The following is an 18,579-nucleotide window of genomic DNA, read 5'->3' as shown; positions in this document are numbered from 1 at the left end:
CCATTTCCATTTTCATTTATCTCAAGGGTTTTTTATTTTTCTTTTGGTTTCTTCTGTGATCAGTTGTTTGTTCAGTAGCATGTTGTTTAACCTCCACATATTTGCAATTTTTCATTAACATATCGGCATATCATGCTTGATATTTCAATCTTCTTAAATTTATTAAGACTTATTTTGTGGCCTAACATATCATCTGTCCTGGAGAATGTTCCACGTGCAGTTGGGAATAATGTGTATTCTGCTGCTTTTGGATGGAATGTTCTGTAAATGTCCATTAAGTCCGTCTAGTTAAGTGTTAAGTCCAATATTTCCTTACTGATTTTCTGCCTGAATGATCTATTCATTGCTGTAAGTGGGGTATTGAAGTCCCCTAATATTTTGGTATTGCTGTCTATTTCTCCCTTTAGATCTGTTAATATTTGCTTTACATATTTAGGTACTCCTCTGTTGGGTGCATACTTATTTACAAATGTTATATCTTCTTATTGGATTGACCCCTTTATCATCATAAAATGACCCTCTTTGTCTCTTATTACAATCTTTGTTATAAAGTCTATTTCATCTGATAAGTATAGCTACCTCTGCTTTCTTTCAGTTTCCATTTGCATGGAATATCTCTTTCCATCCCTTCACTTTAAGTCTCTATGTGTCCTTACATCTGAAGTGAGTCTCTTACAGGCAACATAGTTGGGTCTTTTGAGAAATTTATTTAGCCACTCTATGTCACTTGACTGGAGAATTTACTTCATTTACATTAAAAGTAATTATCATAGGACTTACTGTTGCTATTTTGTTAATTGTTCCGGCTATTGGTAATGCCTTTGTTCTTTTCTTCCTCTTTGTCTCTTCCTTTGTAATTTAATGATTTTTCTGTAGTGGTATGCTTAGATCTCTTTTTCTTTATCTTTTATGTATTTACTATAGATTGTTACTTGTGGTACCACAAGGCTCATATAAAATACCTTCTATTTGTAACAGTATATTTTAAACTGATAACAAGTTAAGTTTGAACACATAGTATACCTCTGTATCTTTACTCTCCCCCCTCCATGTTTTATGTTTTTGATGATACAGTTTATATCATTTTACCTTATGTATCCATTAACAGATTATTGTGGTTATAGTTATTTTTACTATTCCTGTGTTTTAATCTTCATACTAGGTTTGTAAGTGATTTACCACGACCATTACAACATTAGAATATTCTGAATGTAACTATATATTTACTTTACTGATGAGATTTTATGTTTTTCTGTTACTAATTAGTGTCCTTTAATTTCAGCTCAAAGATGTCCCTTTAATATTTCTTATAAGGCTGGTTTAGTGCTTGTGTGGAAAACTCTTTATCTTACCTTCAATTCTAAAGCCATGTAAGGTATTCTCAGTTGGGAGTTTTTCCTTGTAGCACTTTGAATATATTATGCCACTCCCTTCCAGCTTGCAAAGTTTCTGCTGAAAAAATCAGCTGATAGTTTTGTGGGGTTCCCTTATATGTAACAAGTTGTTTTTCTCTTGCTACTTTTAAGATTCTCTCCTTGTCTTAACTTTTGTCATTTTAATTATAACATTCCTTAGTGGAATCCCTTTGTGTTTTCTTATTTTGAACTCCCTGGGCTTCCTGGATCTGGATGTCTGTTTCCCTCCCCAGGTTAGGGAAGTTTTCAGCCATTATTCCTTCAAGTACGTTTTCTGCCCTTTCTCTTTCTCTTCTCCTTCTGGGACCCCTATAATGCGAATGTTGGTCCACTTGATGTTGTCTCATAGGTCCCTTAAACTATCTTCACTCTTTTTTTCTTTTTTTTCCTGCTCTGATTAAATGAATTCCTCTGCCCTGTTTTCCTGTTTGCTTATCCTTTCTTCTGCTTCATCTAGTCTGTTTTCGAACCTCCTCTATTGAAATTTTCAGTTCAATTATTATATTCTTCAGTTCTGTGATTTCTGTTTGGTACTTTCTTATATTTTCTATCTCTGTTGAAATTCTCATTTTGTTCATGCATTGTTTTCCTAACATGGTGAGCATCTTTATAACCATTTTGGGAACTCTTTGTCACATAAATCACCTTTGTTTCATTAAGGTCTGTTTCTGGAGTTTTATCTTGTTCTTTTGTTTGGAACATATTCCTGTCTTTCTTCATTTTCCTTGACTTTCTGTGTTGGTTTTTGCACTTCAGATAAAATAGCTACTTCTCCCAGTCTTAAAGGAGTGGCCTTACGTAGGAAATGAATCTTATCAGCCCTAGTTCCTGGTTATCTCTCAAACATTTGTGATGGTCCAAGCTGCCTTCTTTGTCTTTGTGGCTCCCAGTGCTTTAGGGTGTGCCAATACTTATCAGTATCCAGGGGGAGGATCTTAGTCAACACTAGATGCTGGCTGATTGAAAGCTGGACCCTTAGGCAGCAGCTTCTAAAGTATACAAGTAGACCTCTGTCAGAGAAAGACTGGGAGCTGGGTGGTTCTGTCTACTCCCTCTGCACTGAGTCCTGGTGGGGTGGAGGTAGATGGCTGGTTAAGAACTGATTCTTGTTTGCTACAGTCCTGTGGGATCCATGAACACAAGCCCCACTGGCTACCAGAGCCATGTGATCAAAGGTTGCATCCTCTGGGAAAGAGCTAAAAAAGCCAGGGCTCCAGACACATGCAAATGCTTCTTTCAGGGAGATATTAGTGACCTGCAGCAGAGCAGAGGGAGGATCCAAAGATGGCTCCCAGTGGCCTCCCTGGTCTCCAGGGAGAACCACAGTCACCCTAGATGTGGGCTAAATTAGGAGCTTGACCCTCAGGCTGCACCTTTTAAGATATGCAAATAGGCCTATTTCAGGGAAAGACGGTGAGATGGGCATTTCTGATTGCTGCCTCTGTACTGAGCCCTGAGGGGGGATAGCCATGGGGAGTCCTCAGGAGCCTGTTAAAAACTGTTTCTTTGTTTTCTATAATCTGGTGCTTCTCATGGAGGCAAGCCCTGTTGGCTTTCTGAGCTAGGTGTTTGGGGGTGGGGGCACCCCCCAGGTTGAAGTCTTAAAAGTTGGGGAGTGAGATGTTGGGTCTAAACCCTTCACTCCTCACGGAGAAGCTGGGAGTTGGGAGTTCCCTTCCGATTGTAGGGTACTGTGCCAGGGGTGGAGTTTATGGTGAGTATGTCTCAGCCTGTCCTTTTTGATGTAGGTTTTTTTTCTCATTCACCTCAGTGTAGGAGTCACTCAGATAGTTTCTGGATTTTTTTTCAGAGAGAATTTTTCCATGCGTATCTGTAGATTAGTGTGTCTGTGGGAGGAGGTAAGTTCAGGAGCCTCTGATGTCACCATGTTGGACTGGAACCCTCTGAACAGGATGCCAGTTTCTTAAGACAGTCTCCCTCAGCCTCTCAATCAGAATCATCATATAATCTTAGATCTCCTTTACGGTTGAGGCAAAAGCCACCCCTTAAAAAAATGAAAGAGGAGCAGCTGTAGAGGGCAGCAAAGGCAAGGTAGGCACCAGGATTCATTGGCTCCTATAAGATTGAAAAGAATGATAAGAAAAAAGTCCACCAAATGAGGAATTATGGCAAGGCTCAAACAGCAAAAAGTGTGCAGTCCATGTCAGAAGCCAATGTTTCTATTCCTTCACTAATGGAGGAAAACTTAAAACATTGAATGGAAGTTCCCTGAGGTCAAGAATTATTTTCACCTCTGGTGTCTTCTTCCATTACTAAATGATGCCTTACTGTGGTTTTATAGCTTATGATGTAATTTTCTCTCACTCACTTTCTAAAATTATAGGTTTTTCTGAGTGACCTAAATCTCCTGAAGCTGGGGCCTGTGTCTTAGTTAGGGTTTCCTTAAAAGCAGAGCCTGAGATAAGGATTTGGGATTGCCTCCTATATAAACTGCCTACACCCAGAAAACAGGAGTGTATAAGGGGAAGCATCAGATAGAAAAGAAGGAAAAGCCACCATGAAGTGCAATATTGAAGTCCACCATCCAGCTTTTCACCTTTGCAGAAGGATTTGTATGCTTCTCAGATTTGTCCCCAGAAACAACTCCTTAACTCTTCCAGGCTGCACGTAGAAAAAAGCCTGGACTGGCAAAAGCCACGCCCCTCAGAGGAGGTCCAGTGTGAGCCTGGGGAGCACACTGCCAGCATGAATAAAACATAAATACCCCCTCAGGTGTGAAGTCATATGTGGCTGAGGGCATGTACCATGGGGCATCTGGAAAATGCTATGGCCCATTCTTCTAAACTCAATATTTAAAATAGGTCATTCCTTTGGTTTAAAGCTGTTTTGTTTAAACAAAACATAATGGTGCACATAAGGGATGCCATGTTGTCTGGATGTGAGCTGCTCCAATGGCTTAAGGACTCCAAGGGAGTTCAACAGTTTGACAAGGGATATTTGACAACAGGGTATTATGAAAGCAAAACACTAGAGACCCTTGATGGCATGTTTTACCCAGATCTGACCCCACTATAGGGCTTTCCAAAGTTACCACCAGGATACCCCCAAAGACCCCTCTAATCATGAATTCCATTACAAGTGAAAAGTTCCTTGTGGCCTTGGGGGCTGAGTATTTTGTTCCATGGTCTGGCTTCCTGCCTAGTGCTGGATCCTTCCCCAGGGGCTTTTCTGTTTGCCTGACATCCATCTGGCTCTGAAACACAAATATCTAAGAAGGTCAAGATTGGTCTTACGTCTTTAGGAGAAAACAGTGCCCACAATGGGCATTGCAGTATTTTGGATTAGTCTCAAGAATGATTCATGTTCTACAGTTGGGTGTCTCGAATGACACCCAGTGAAGAACCTCCAGGCTAGTAGGGGGAAATGGAGCACCAATTTCTTCAGCCCCATTGCTCTGAGCAAGGTTCTGTATGGACACAACAGAGCAGGTCTCTTCACCTTGGTTTCCTGATCACCATCAGGTACCTTCTCACAAAGGAGTGCTCCAGAGAGTTTACTAACATTCAAAACTCCTACAGCTTAGTGTGTGAACCCATGGGACCTGAAAGAGTACATGGGTGCAATTTCTGCTTACATAAACTAGACTGTATCATGGTGTATGAACAAAGTTCTCTGGACTAAATCAGGAGTTCTGGGATCCAGAGTTAGTCCATCTCTCAGACCTGAGTTACCTTGGACAAGTTATTTACTCATATGCTCCAGATGAGGTTTTCAGTGTTAGAACGTGCCAGCAAGTCACTGATTACCAAATGGAGTTATATTAAAACCATTTAATAAGTATAAACCGCTATTTTTAATAAGTATTGGTATTATATTAGTATGACAATAGGGCAAAATAATTGGAACCCAAGGCCATAAATTATTAGTGTTTTTAATAAGTAAAACTATATTTAATAAGTATTTAAAACCACTGTTTCATCATTATAAACCACTATTCTAGTAAGTTATTTTCTTAGATAGTTTAGTTTCTAGGCAAATCACCTAGAAGTTCACTGGGTTTATATTTTAGAACCAAAGTTGCTACGGTATAGCATGTTATTTTCTTTCTATGGCACATAGTATCTCTTATCTCATAAAAGCCTTCCCCCTACCATTACCATTTCCATTTTAGCAGACCCCAAAACAGTGCATATAAACCAGGGATCATCATGCTTTTGGCAAAATAGCAGCCTCCAAAGAGGAGGGACCCATACAGGTAGGATTGCTGAACCACTGTAAGGAACACCCCTCCCAAGGGAGGTAAAAGAGGTCACGTGCCTTAATGAGAAAACAGATCCAAGAGAGTAGGGACCATCTGTGTCTTGCCCACCTGTTGCCAGCTATGTTAGCTCAGTATATGTTTGGGGCATAATCTATTTTGAGAGAGAGGAGAGGTCAACAGAGTCATGCACACTGGTGCTTTGAAATGTGGTCCCCACAATTTCCCCACTGACAGAACCCATCTTTTCTCTCGCCTCCCTGGGATTCGTTCTCTTCTGAGACCTACACCTGTTGGTCCAACTCTTACCTCTTCTCCGGTGTGTCTTGATCTGCTTTAACCTTTCAGCATCTCCTCCCCTTCTTGGGGTCTTCTTTCTGCTAATCAGCCTCAGATTGGGTCAATTAGATTAACCTGGCCACTCTCCTCCCAAGAACTATGCATCTTTACCCATAGCTGTAGAACACAAGATGTCCTAAGACTGCATGAGTCAGTCATGGCTAGTCATTTCTTCTCAGAAAGCCCTCTCAGAAGCTACCCAGTTGTGGTTCCATTCATCCAAGGTGCCTCAGGGCTCCATGAGCTCTGCTGTGTGATTAGACACTGCCATCTCCTGGCCAAAGCACTAAACCTGGTCCCACGGGTGTGCCCCAGCAGTTCACCCTTGGGCCTAGTTATGTGCATTCCCCATCTACACTGCCAGCCAGGATTGGAGAGACACTCCTGACCACTGTGCCTCCACATCTTATAAGGCCTACAACTTAGAGAATCAACAGCTAGTACTGCCCTGGGGACCCATCTAAAGACCACACCTCCCTCAGAGTCCAAATGCATCTCTCCTATAGAGAGATATCAACTTTGGATCCTAGACCTCATTATTTTATCATCCACTTAGCTGGTCCAATGAGTCATCTGAAAGGGATCTTAAAAAGTGCTGTCTTAATTTGGATGAATACTTGTCTTCATGTGGACTTCTAATCAGTCTCTCCTAGTAACCAGGGTTAGGTTGGGTTTTTTATACAGTAGCTTTTGGAGTTAGATTTCTGATGGATGACTCCATATAAATATAAAGCAGTCTTTTGTTGAGTTATTAATCTGTTCAGTAAACTCCAGCAGGCATAAAAAGTCTACTTTTCCAACAGAGAGACTGGCTAACTGACATATTCAACATCTCTATCAAAGCTAAGGAGCTGAGACCAAAAGTGCTAAATATCTACTCTAGTCTAAAGTCTAAGCCAGCTGAATCTACAGATACTATCCTCTCTCCTTCTTCATTCCCAGACCCTATGGCACAGGGGATTCTCTTGGGTGGAGCTGGCTCTTGCCTGCAACATTTTCCAGAATCTATGTAATCACCAGCTCTGCCTCAGGAATTCCCTAAGGATCGCAAAAGGGAAGGATTTCTGTTCCTCTGGCCAGAAATACCCAGATACCAACGGGCAGATATAATCCCTGAAACCAAACAGGCCTTCAGGAGTTGAAAGAAACTGCCAGACATAAGTTTCTAGAAGTGGGTAAAAAGAGCCTATAGCCTGAATGTCTAAATATGTAGGAAGTTGGTTCCAGTTTATAATGGATTATCCAGTAGACTTGGGACATTAGAGACTCTGACTTTGCCTGTGTGGACCTCCAAGTCTATCCCAAACAAAAGAGACATGGAGATTCATCTGGATCAGAGGGCTTAGTGAATCTGCTTAATTACTGTAATTTTGGATATTAACTTTACCCCATGCTCATTTGGTTCTTTAAAGTATTGGATAAACTTTGAACAAGCAAAACAATTCCCTCTACACCCTTAGTAGAGATTAATTTCAAATCATCTGCTTCCTCTTTCCAAAAGACTAATTGAGAAAAGTGATGTTTGTGAAGAATTGATTACAGGTCAAGCAGCACATCCAATTCTTGTTATTGTGCATTCCATCCTCAGATTGAATAGGACCCTCATGTACTTGGACAATATTTTCTTGGCCTCACACACAATCACATTTGCTGTGTTATACTTTGGTGTTATGCCTTCAGCTTTCATCAAGGGATGGTATTAAAAAAAAAAAAAAACAGGCTAATGGAATCCATTACTCTCTTTGTTCCAGCAACATGGGAGATGTTTGCTTACTATATCTCTCAGCTCTTGCTCTATAAAGCCCCTCATGAAAATTGTCTGACAAAGTTGCCTGCTAGGAGAGGTTTTGCATCCCTTGAGTAACAGGCATAATTTTTCCTCAGTTGATAAGAGTATGATAACTGACTCTCCTGGTAATTTGCCTATCAGGAACTTAGAGCCTTATTCAAAGGTCAGAGATTCAGGCGCCAATGGGAGGACATGGCTCATCTAGCACTGATGGGGTTGTTTCCTACATGGGGTTGGAGACCCCAGACACAGGAGGCTAAAATATCTTGCTCTGGGCTGCCCAGAATGAGATCTCAGTCCATGGGGCTCCTGAACCAAGTAACCAGCAGAGATTGTTTTGGAGGAAGCTTTCCCTGCTAGCCTATGAAGTTACTGAACTTGAGGCTTATAGAGGATAATCCATCAAGGTCCCTAGCTTGTAGCTATGTCACACTCCCTTTAAAGGCAAAGTTATTGGCCTATTCCCCACAGGTTTGTTTTGGTTTTGGGTTTTGGGTTTTGTGTGTTTTTTTGTCAAATAGGGAAGAGGACACTGACTTCTAGCGATTTGCAAATGTACTATCTCACATGTACCCTGGATTAATTATCTCAGATTTTTCTCCTCCTCACCTGGCCATTGCAAGCTGCTTCTTTCCATTACTTAAACTGATGAGCTCATCAATTGTCACTCTGCTGGACACAGGTCTCTCGTGGTGACCCCCATGACTGTCCCCCTCTCAAATTCAGGAAGGCAAAACAGTAATTACATGTCCAAAATGTCAGTCTTGCCACTCAGTAGCAGGACCAGAACTCAGACCTACCCCCTTAAGTTTGGAGGCCCACTGTAGATGCTGCTGCCCTGGATCCCAGCTGCTCAGGAAGGGGTGTTTCCACAATGCCATTGTTGACACCAGGAGGAGATTGGGTGTTTCCTCTTACTCTTGTCTGTCTCCACGTGTATCTCACCCCCACCAGCAGAAGTACTCCAAGCCTCTTCACTTTCCCTAGTCCAAAATACATCTCATTTCTTACCCCAGAGTTAATGTGGAAATGTCTTTCCCACACGGTGTGGACTCATGGTGTGGCCTCATAGGATTACTATGGTGTGGTCTTGTGGAATTAGTGGTGCTTTGGCATATTTCCCCAAACCTGGGTCATTCCACATTGGCTATGGTTAGGTTATCCTAGAAAGGGTCATTAGCTATGGTTATGTTATCCTAGAAAGGCTCTCCAAGAGATAGGTCCGGGTTTTAACAAAACAGAACCCACAGTATATAAATATGTCCATATGTAAATCCAATACTTCCTACATTAAGTATATCATAGCATCAAAATACTATGTGATTTTAAAGTGGTAATTGTACCAACTATGACTTATAGCTTTGATTTTGATTATAATTTTAAAATTAGTACATTGATATAGTAAACAAATTCTAACACAACAAACACTATTAATCTACTTCATAATCTTGATGGCCATGACCCTCCAATAGAGTATCCTTCCAAAGATATTCCAGGTCTATACAATTTGATTAATGAGTTTTTATCAAACTTCTATAAAGTTATGATGAAGTTAATGGATTTTCTGTAGTAAGGTCTAACTTTAATATCTTGGAATGAGATATTTCCTTAGTAGGAGTAACTGACATAATTACTGGCAACCAGCCTGTAAAATCATACAAATATTATTTATGAACTGACTAGTTGTGGTAGCCCCATCATTTTAGATATCCTTTGCCTTTTATAGCAGTCTTCTTGATTTCATACTTTGGCATACATTTCCCAGGAAATTAAAATCTTTAACTCACCCTTAGGGCTTGACGATCAAATAAACAATAATTATAAAATATACTTGATTAATAGGGTTCATCCAAAAGAAGAGTGCTGCCCAATTTTAATTTATCTGGAATCACTCTGTCTCAAGTTATGTAATATTAAAAAAAAACTGAGTTGTGATTTTTATCATCGTTTTGTTATTGCCTGATTAAATCCCAAGCAAGCCATTCAGTTTAAAGAGATGCCAGATGATGATTAAAAGCAACCCCACTGTCTAATGAATTCCACAACCAGGTTAATTTGTTCTTGAAATATATGTGCATGGAATTGAAATTCCCCCAAAGCCAAGTCAATAGTGGAGCTGCCATCCTTTCCCCACTATCTGGGACAAATAACCCTTGATCTTCTTCACACTGGACACTCTGGCAGGACAAGCAGGGAAGTAAAGTGGCTCAAGGACTCTGCAGTGGTCTTGCCAAACTTTCCTTAGAGTTGCACTCAGTCTAAGAAGCTTCCATTCAACCTTACTTCTTTCCTCTGGAGTTAGACATGCAATGCAGCCTAATGGCTCTCTCAGCCTCACCCGGCTGCTGCGCCATTTTCCCTGATAGGCACTCTCTCTAATAAATTTCTTGCCTGATGTCATCTATATAGTGGGCCCATGTCACATTGCACAGGGTGTCCTCATGGTTCAGATCTCTTTGAGCCAGATTGCAATCCTCTGGCTGCCACTCTGACCAGGCTGCTGATTACAATGATTGTGTCCACTAGATTTCTGAAGCTTATGCACTATCTCCTGCCTCTACTGTTTCAGAATCTGATCATGCTCTTTGCTCTCAGTGGTGCCAGTCCTGTAGTGGCATCTCCATTTGTCACCTCTGGCCTACAAGGCAGCCACCACTGAACTTCTTAGTGATGCTGATTCCCTTCTCATTAGCTCATACTCAATGTTTTGGTAGACAGTGTCTCCTCTGTGCCATCTTGTGAATCAGTTTAGGCCAGCTGAAACTCTTCAAAGGATTGACATCTTTTTTCTCCTACTTCTACATCTGGTCATAAGGGACCCTGATGCTGCCTAGGGTGTGACCTGAGGATAAGACACTAGGTGCAACAGTGATGAGGTCTAGGCTATCTGTTTTGCTGCTTTGTCCTTCAGCTCTGTTCTTGCTTGATCCTGGAGTACCATTCCATCTACCCAATCTAAAGATTTGTGGGTTCTGGTTTAACCCAATTTATGAAGGGCAGTATTGCTGCATAGTTGCTTGGTATAGCATATTCAGATGCTCCATCTACATCAAGGCCCAGTAGCAAGCCGGAAGCTGTTTTTCAAACAGTGTACAGTTCTTGCTGTAAATGACCTTGTCCAGAACCCTAGCAGTCTGCATTGTGATTCTTCCATTGAGACTTATATGAATTCCATATGGCATCTTTCTCACCCAAGAAACTTCCTCTGGGGTAGAGTACCTTTTCTCCCTAATCAGCCTAGCCAGCCTAGCACATCCCCAGCTGGGTTATGTTGTGATTGAAATCTACTTACTGACTGAGTATAGATCTGGAGCGGGGGTGTTGGGGTTCTGCATCATCATGAATCCCATTAATGGGGAAGACTGGATAAGTTCTGCAGGATCATGGGTTCCGAGGAATCCAGGGATTTGAAGATGACCTCATTCTGTCCCAACTAGGACCCTGACCTTGGCATTGCATACTTGCCTAGCTGAGAAGTGAATCTTCTTCAGAGCTCTGTTATATTTATGATTAAGTCCAGAGCCTAGTCCTCTGTTTTCTCTGGCTTCTGGTGAAGGAGACAAGAGCCTTTAGATGCTGTAAAGAAGGCCTCTGGCTTAGCTTTTAGTTACTGATTAAACACTCAACTTCTTGTTATTTTTCCAAAATACCAATTGCATTTAGCAAGAGCCACCTAATTCCACTGTACATGTGGTTAGTATTTCCCCATACTTCTCAAACACCTGATCCAGTGCACCTGCTAGTTCATTTCCTTCCACTTCACCATCAGCAAACATTTTAACAATTTCAACCTTTTAATAATTCAGCCTTGTGCCAGGGGTTATCAGTACTCCACGCATCATCAATGATGGGGTCTGTGCTAGTTTCCTAGAGCTGCTGTAACAAATGACCACAAACCGCATGGCTTAAAACAGCAGAAATTTATTTTTTCATAATTATGGAGGCTGGAAGTCCAAAATCAGTGTGTCAGCAGGGCTATATCCCCTCTGAAGGTTCTCGGAAAGAATGCTTCCTTGCCTCCTCCAGTTTTTGATGGCTCCAGATGTTCCTTAGCTTGTGGCAGAATCACTCCAATCTCTGATCCCACCTTTACCTGGCCTTCTCCTCTATGTCCTCTTCACTTATAAAGACACCTGTCACTGGATTTAGGGCCCACCTTAATCTACCATGATCGCACCTCAATCCTTAACTAATTCCACCTGCAAAGACCTTATTTCCAAATAAGGTCACATCCTGACATTCTGAATGAACGTGAATTTGGGAGGTGGGTGTGCAGTATCCAGCTCACTACAGGGTCCTTTTGGCCAGCTGGCTGGTGACAACCCAGCTTCAGGATCCTTTCTTAGCACTGACTTTCCTGGATCATTCCTGGCACTAACTGTTGCAGGTTGGGTCCCCAGGAAACTGCCTCTGAGACAAATAATAGTGTACAGGAAGTTTATTAAATGTTGCTCTTAAGTTGAAGACCTGTGGAAGGGATGGATAGAAAGAAGGATTCAGCAGAAAGGGAATTTGGACCGCTGCATGGTTACACAAAGACCTCACCAGACTCAACAGGAATCTCTGAAGCTGAGATGACCCCTTATGGTTGTTCTCAGTTGGATCAAGGGGGCAGAGGCATCAATGAGTAGGATAATCAGTCACTGAATGTGGACTGTTCTAGGAAGGGGCTGTGCCCTCAGGCAAAGTGACTCTCTTCAGGCAAGACATGAAGACTGATAGCTAAGTGTTCTCAGTAGTAGGTGAAAAGTACTTCACTCCTGAAGAGGTGTCTGGGTGACATGGGACATCATCCACTATACCTATCATTGATCAAGACTGAATTAACTGATTTTATAAAACTATTTTAGACAGACTATTGTTTTTATTCCCAGAAAGATAAATCAGAGGGAGAAAAAAGCATAAGAACCATTGAAAAGAATTAAATCTTAGTTGGATGAGATGACTGAAGGGAAGTTTTGAGACATACATTTTGGAAGATGGAGGGAACACTCACCCAAAGTGGAAGCTCCTCCTTCTGAAAACTGGAAGAATGGAGATTGCACTCTGGTGACTGAGTTTCGGGGAGGGATGTGGGAGATGCTCCTCTTTCTCTCTCTCTCTCTGCTATGCCCATCTGGAAGAAGAGTATATGTTCTCATCTGTTGTGCTCCTCTACACCATCAACTTTTCAGGGGCTGGACCTTGTTAGGGAAACCTGCCAGAGTCCAGCTCAGCTTGTACTGAGTGGGTAAATTTAACTTTGGGTGCAGTATTTGCAAGTCTTTTTGACCAAAAATCTAAATTGCATTTCTCCCAACAGCTTTATCAGCTAAAAAAGGAGATTTTTTGACCTCCACATCATCAATTCCTCTATGTCCCAACCTGTTCTGAACTCAGGTAAAGAAGAGTGGTTACTATTCACAGGGCCCTCCCTCAAACTCCAACATGGTCATCAGTATTAGTGAAGTTAAACACTTTCACACAGAACAACATTTTGGAGTTTCAGAAGTGAAAAGGAAAAGAAAGTTGCATCTCAGTCCAAAAGTAACCATGTGTATCCATTCAGAGTGCAGGCAGAGACAATTGAGACTTCTCCTGCTTGCAAAGCAGACAGGGACTTAAAAGGGTGTGAAATGATTTACAGAACTGATGAGAGAAACAGAATCTAGGGCAAGCTTCCAGATATGATTCCAAAGACACCAAGGAATTTTTGTTTAAATACAATTGACATAACATTATAATTAGTTTCAGGTGCACAACACAGTGATTTGATGTTTGTATATATTACAAAATGATCACCACAGTATCCAGTCAACCTCCATCACTATACATAGTTACAAAGAATTTTTTTCTTGTGATGAGAACCTTCAAGATCCACTTTTCTAGCTACTTTGAAATATGCAATACAGTATTAACTGTAGTCATCATGCTGTACATTACATCTCCATGATTTAATAACTTTATACCTGGAAATTTGTACCTTTTGACCCCCTTCACCCATTTCACCCACCCCCACCTATACCTCTGGCAACCACCAATCTGTTCTCTGTTTCCAAGAGCTCAGGTCTTCTGTTTGTTTGGTTGGTTTTTTTAGATTCCACATATAAATGATAACATATGGCATTTGTCTTTCTCTGTCTGACTTATTTCACTGAGCATAATGCCCTCCAGATCCATCTGTGTTGTTCCAAATGACAAAAGTTTATCCTTTTTTATGGCTGAGTAGTATTCCATTCTATATAAATAACATATCTTCTTTACCCATTCATCTGTTGATGGACACTTAAGTTGCTTCCATATCTTGGCTATTGTAAATAATGTGTCTGTAAACATTGGGGTGCATGTATTTTTTTTGAATAAGTGTTTTCATTTTCTTTGGATATATACCCAGAAGTGGAATTGCTGGGTCATATGGTAGTTCTGTTTTTAGTTTTTGAGGAACCTCCATGCTGTTTTCTACAGTGGCTACACCAATTTACATTCCCACCAACAGTGTTTGAGGGTTCCCATTTCTCCACACCCTTGCCAATGTTTATTATTTGTGGTCTTTTTCATGATAGCCATTCTGACAGGTGTAAGGTAATATCTCATGTGGCTTTGGTTAGCATTTCTCTGATGATTAGAAATGTTGAGCATCTTTTCATGTATCTGTTGGCCATCTGTATGTCTTCTTTGGAAAAATGTCTATCCAGGTCTTCTTAAAGAAGACCAGTTTAAAATTTGGTTGGTTGTTTTTCTCAAGTTGAGTTATATGAGCTGTTTATATAGTTTGGATATTAACCCCTTATCAGTAATATCATTTGCAAATATTTTCTCCCATTCCATAGGTTGTCTTTTCATTTTGTTGATGGTTTCCTTTGTTGTGTAAAAGCTTTTAAGTATAATTAGGTCCAATTTGTTTTTTTGTTTTTTTTCCCTCTGCCTTAGGAGAAAGATCCAAAAGAATATATGGCTGCAGTTTATGTCAGAGTGTTCTACGTATGTTTTCTTCTAGGAGTTTTATGGTTTCCAGTCTTATATTTAGGTCTTTAATCCATTTTGAGTTTATTTTTTGTATATGGTGTGAGAAAATGTTCTAATTTCATTCTTTTACATGTAGCTGCCTAGTTTTCTCAGCACTATTTATGGAAGAAACTATCTTTTCCCCATTGTATATTCTTGCATTCTTTTGTAGTTAAATTGACCATAAGTGTGTGGGTTTATTTCTAGGCTCTCTCTTCTGTTCCATTTATCTATGTGTCTGTTTTTGTGCCAGTACCATACTGGTTTGATGACTGTAGCTTTGTAATGTAGTCTGAAGTCACAATGCATGACACCTCCAGCTCTGTTCTTCTTTCTCAAGATTGTTTTGGCTATTTGGGGTCTTTTGTATACCATACAAATTTTAAAATTATTTGTCCTAGTTCTGTGAAAAATGCCCTTGGTATTTTGATGGGGATTGCATTGAATCTATAGATTGCCTTGGGTAGTATGGTCATTTTAACAATATTAATTCTTGCAATCCATGAACACAGTATATCTTTCCAACTGTTTGTGCTGATTTCAATTTCTTTCATCAGTGTCATAGAGTTTTCTGAGTCCAGGTCTTTTAGCTTCTAAGTCAGATTTATTCCTAGGTAATTTATTCCTTTGGATGCAATTATAAATGGGATTGTTTCCCTAATTTTTCTCTTTGATAGTTTGTTGTTAGTGTATAGAAATGCAACAGATTTCTTTATATTAATTTGTATCCTGCAACTTTACTGAATTCCTTGATGAGCTCTAGTAGTTTTTTGGTGGTGTCTTTAGGATTTTCTATGTATAGTATCATGTCATCTGCAAGCAATGACAATTTTATTCTTCTTCCTTTCCAATTTGGAGTCTTTTTTATTTTTCTTGTCTGATTGCTGTGGCTTCAAAAACTATGTTGACTAAAAGTGGTGAGAGTGGGCATCCTTGACTTGTTCCTGATCTTAGAGGAAATGCTTTCTGCTTTTCACCATTGAGTATGTTGACAGCTGTGGGTTTATCATATATGGCCTTTATTGTGTTGAGATATGTTCTCTCTATACCCAATTTTTGGAGAGTTTTTATCATAAATTCGTGTGAATTTTGTCAAAAACTTATTCTATATCTGTTGATGACCATATAATTTTTATTCTTCAATCTGTTAATGTGGTGTAGCACATTAACTGATTTGCAGATACTGAAAAATTCTTGCATCTGTGGGATAAATCCCACTTGATCGTGATGTATGATTCTTATGATGTATTGTTGGATTCAGCTTGCTAATATTTTGAGGAATTCTGCATCTGTGTTCATCAGTGATATTGGCCTGATATTGTCTGGTCTGGGTGTCAGGATGATGTTGGCCTTGTAGAATGAGTTCAGAAGCATTCCTTCCTCTTAAATTTTTTTGGAATAGTTTGAGAAGGATAGGTGTTGACTCTTCTCTAAACGTTTGATAGAATTCACATGTGAAGCCATCTGATCTTGGACCTTTGTTTGTTGGGAGCTTTTTCAATTACTGATTCAATTTCATTACTGGTAATTAGTCTGTTCATATTTTCTATTTCTTCTTGGTTCAGTCTTGGGAGACTGTACAGTTCTAGGAATTTGTCCATTTCTTCTAGTTCTGTTTTTATGTTCTGTTTTTGTTTTTCAGATAGTTCATAGTAATCTCTTATGTTCCTTTGTATTTCTGTGGGTTTGGTTGTAACTTCTTTTTCAATTCTGATTTTATTGATTTATGCTCTCTTTTTTCCTTGATGAGTCTGAAAATTGATAAACCTTTAGCCTTTAGAGAACCACCTTTTAGTTTCATTGACATTTTCTATTATTTTTTAAGTTTCTTTCATTTCTTCTCTGATATTTATGATTTCCTTCCTTCTACTAATTTTGGGTTTTGTTTGTTCTTTTTTTAGTTCTTCTAGGTATAAGGTTAGGTTATTTATTTGAGATTTTTCTTGTTTCCTGAGGTAGGCTTGTATTGCCATAAACTTCCCACTTAGAACTGCTTTTGCTGTATCTCATAGATTTTGGATCATTGTGTTTTCATTCGTCTCCAGGTTTTTTTTTTCTTTGATGTCTTCAGTGATCCACTGGTTGTTTAGTAGCATATTGTTTAGAATCCACTCTGCTCATTTTTGAATTGGATTTTTTTTGCTAGTTTTATGAGCTCTGTATATATTTTGGATATTAACTACTTATCAGGTATATGATTTGCAAATATATTTTCCCATTCAGTAGGTTGCCTTTGATTTTGTTGGTTTCCTTTGCTGTGCAAAAGCTTTTTAGTTTGTTGTAGTCCCACTTGTTCTTCTTTTGGTGTCAAATCCAAAAAATCATTGCCAAGACCAATGTTGAGGAGCTTACTATGTTTTCTTCTAGGAGTTTTATGGTCAGGTCTTACAGTCAAGTCATTAATCCATTTTTAGTTAACTTTTGTGTATGGTGTAAAAATAGTGATCTGGTTTCATCTTATGCATGTAACTGTTCAGTTTTCCCAACGCTATTTATTGAAGAGACTGTCCTTTCCCCATTCTATATTCTTGGTTCCCTTGTCATAAATTAATGACCATACATGAGTGGGTTTATTTCTAGGTACTCTCTTTTGTTCCATTGATTTATGTGTCTGTTTTTATGGTAATACTATACTGTTTTGATTACTGTAGCTTTGTAGTAGAGTTTGAAATCAGAGAGTGTGATGCCTCCAGCTTTGTTCTTCTTTCTCAGTATTGCTTTGGCTATTATGGGTCTTCTGTTGTTCCATATAAATTTTAGGATTGTTTGTTCTAATTCTATGAAAAAATGCCATTGGAATTTGGATAGGGATTGCATTGAGTCTGTATATTGCTTTGGGTAGTATGCAGTTTTTAATTGAAACATAGTTTATTTACAATATTATGTTACTTTCAGGTGTCCTACATAGTGATTTGCCATTTACATACATTATGTAATGATCACCATGATAAGTCCAATAACCATCAGTTCCCATACAAAGTTATTACAATATTATTGACCATATTCTTTATACTGTGTATTACATCTCTATAGTTTATTTATTTTATAACTGGAATTTTGTACCTCTTAATCCCCTTTCCTGTTTTGCCCAATCATCCAATCCCTAACCTTCTGAACTACTCATTTGTTGTTTATATCTATGAGTCTCTTTTCATTTTGTTTTGTTTTTTTGCTGTTGTTTTTTAGATTCCACACATAAGTGAGATCATGTGGTATTTATCTTCATCTGTCTGACTTATTTCACTTAGCATGATACACTCTAAATCCATCTATGTTGTGGCAAATGACAAGATTTCATTTTTTATGCTAAGAAATATATATATATATATATATATATCTCACATCTTCTTCATCCACTCATTTATCAGTGGACACTTAGGTTGCTTCCATACCACGGCTATTGTAAATAATGCTGCAATGAATGTTGGGGCACATATATATTTTGAATTAGTGTTTTTGTTTTCTTTGGGTAAATACCCAGAAGTAAAATTACTGGGTCATGTCGTAGCTTTATTTTTAATTTTTGAGGAACCTCTGTACTCTTTTTCATAGTGGTTGCACGAATATACAAATCCCACCAACAGTGAACAAGAGTTCCCTTTTGTCCACATCCTTGCCAACAATTTTTATTGTCATTTTGATGACTGCCATTCTGAGAGGTGTGAGGTGGTTCTCTCTTTGTGGTTTTGATTTTCATTTCTCTGATGATTAGTGATACTGAGCATCTTTTCATATGTCTGTTGGCCACTGGTATGTCTTCTTTGGTAAAAAAAAAAAAGTGTCTATCCAGTTTAGTTTGATGTAGTCTCATTTGTTCACTTTTGCTTTTGTTT

General features: G+C 39.3%; 1 protein-coding gene across 4 annotated transcripts in view; it reads right to left on the bottom strand.

The window, feature by feature from the left end:
• Positions 1-18,579, bottom strand: part of CXCL13 (C-X-C motif chemokine ligand 13) — a 186,911-nt gene that overhangs the window by 116,135 nt on the left and 52,197 nt on the right. For 2 of the 4 annotated variants that reach the window (XR_008617833.1, XR_008617832.1), the window contains 2 exons: positions 12,759-12,878; positions 11,673-12,229 (listed from right to left, as the gene is read on the bottom strand). The exons of 1 other annotated variant lie outside the window; for it this stretch is intronic. Coding sequence is in view for 1 of the 3 variants with exons in the window: in XM_028491951.2 (XP_028347752.1) it covers positions 12,759-12,878 (120 nt within the window). In the remaining 2 variants the exon portion in view is untranslated. Of the gene's footprint in view, positions 1-11,672; positions 12,230-12,758; positions 12,879-18,579 lie in introns of those variants that run through there. One more of the 4 variants, XM_028491951.2, reaches the window with a different exon arrangement.

The sequence above is a fragment of the Physeter macrocephalus genome, chromosome 7 (genome assembly GCF_002837175.3).
Source record: "Physeter macrocephalus isolate SW-GA chromosome 7, ASM283717v5, whole genome shotgun sequence".
In the NCBI taxonomy this organism is placed as follows: Eukaryota; Metazoa; Chordata; class Mammalia; order Artiodactyla; family Physeteridae; genus Physeter; species Physeter macrocephalus.
The sequence above is the reverse complement of the archived record's forward strand: the minus strand, read 5'-3'. Positions and strand labels throughout refer to the sequence as shown.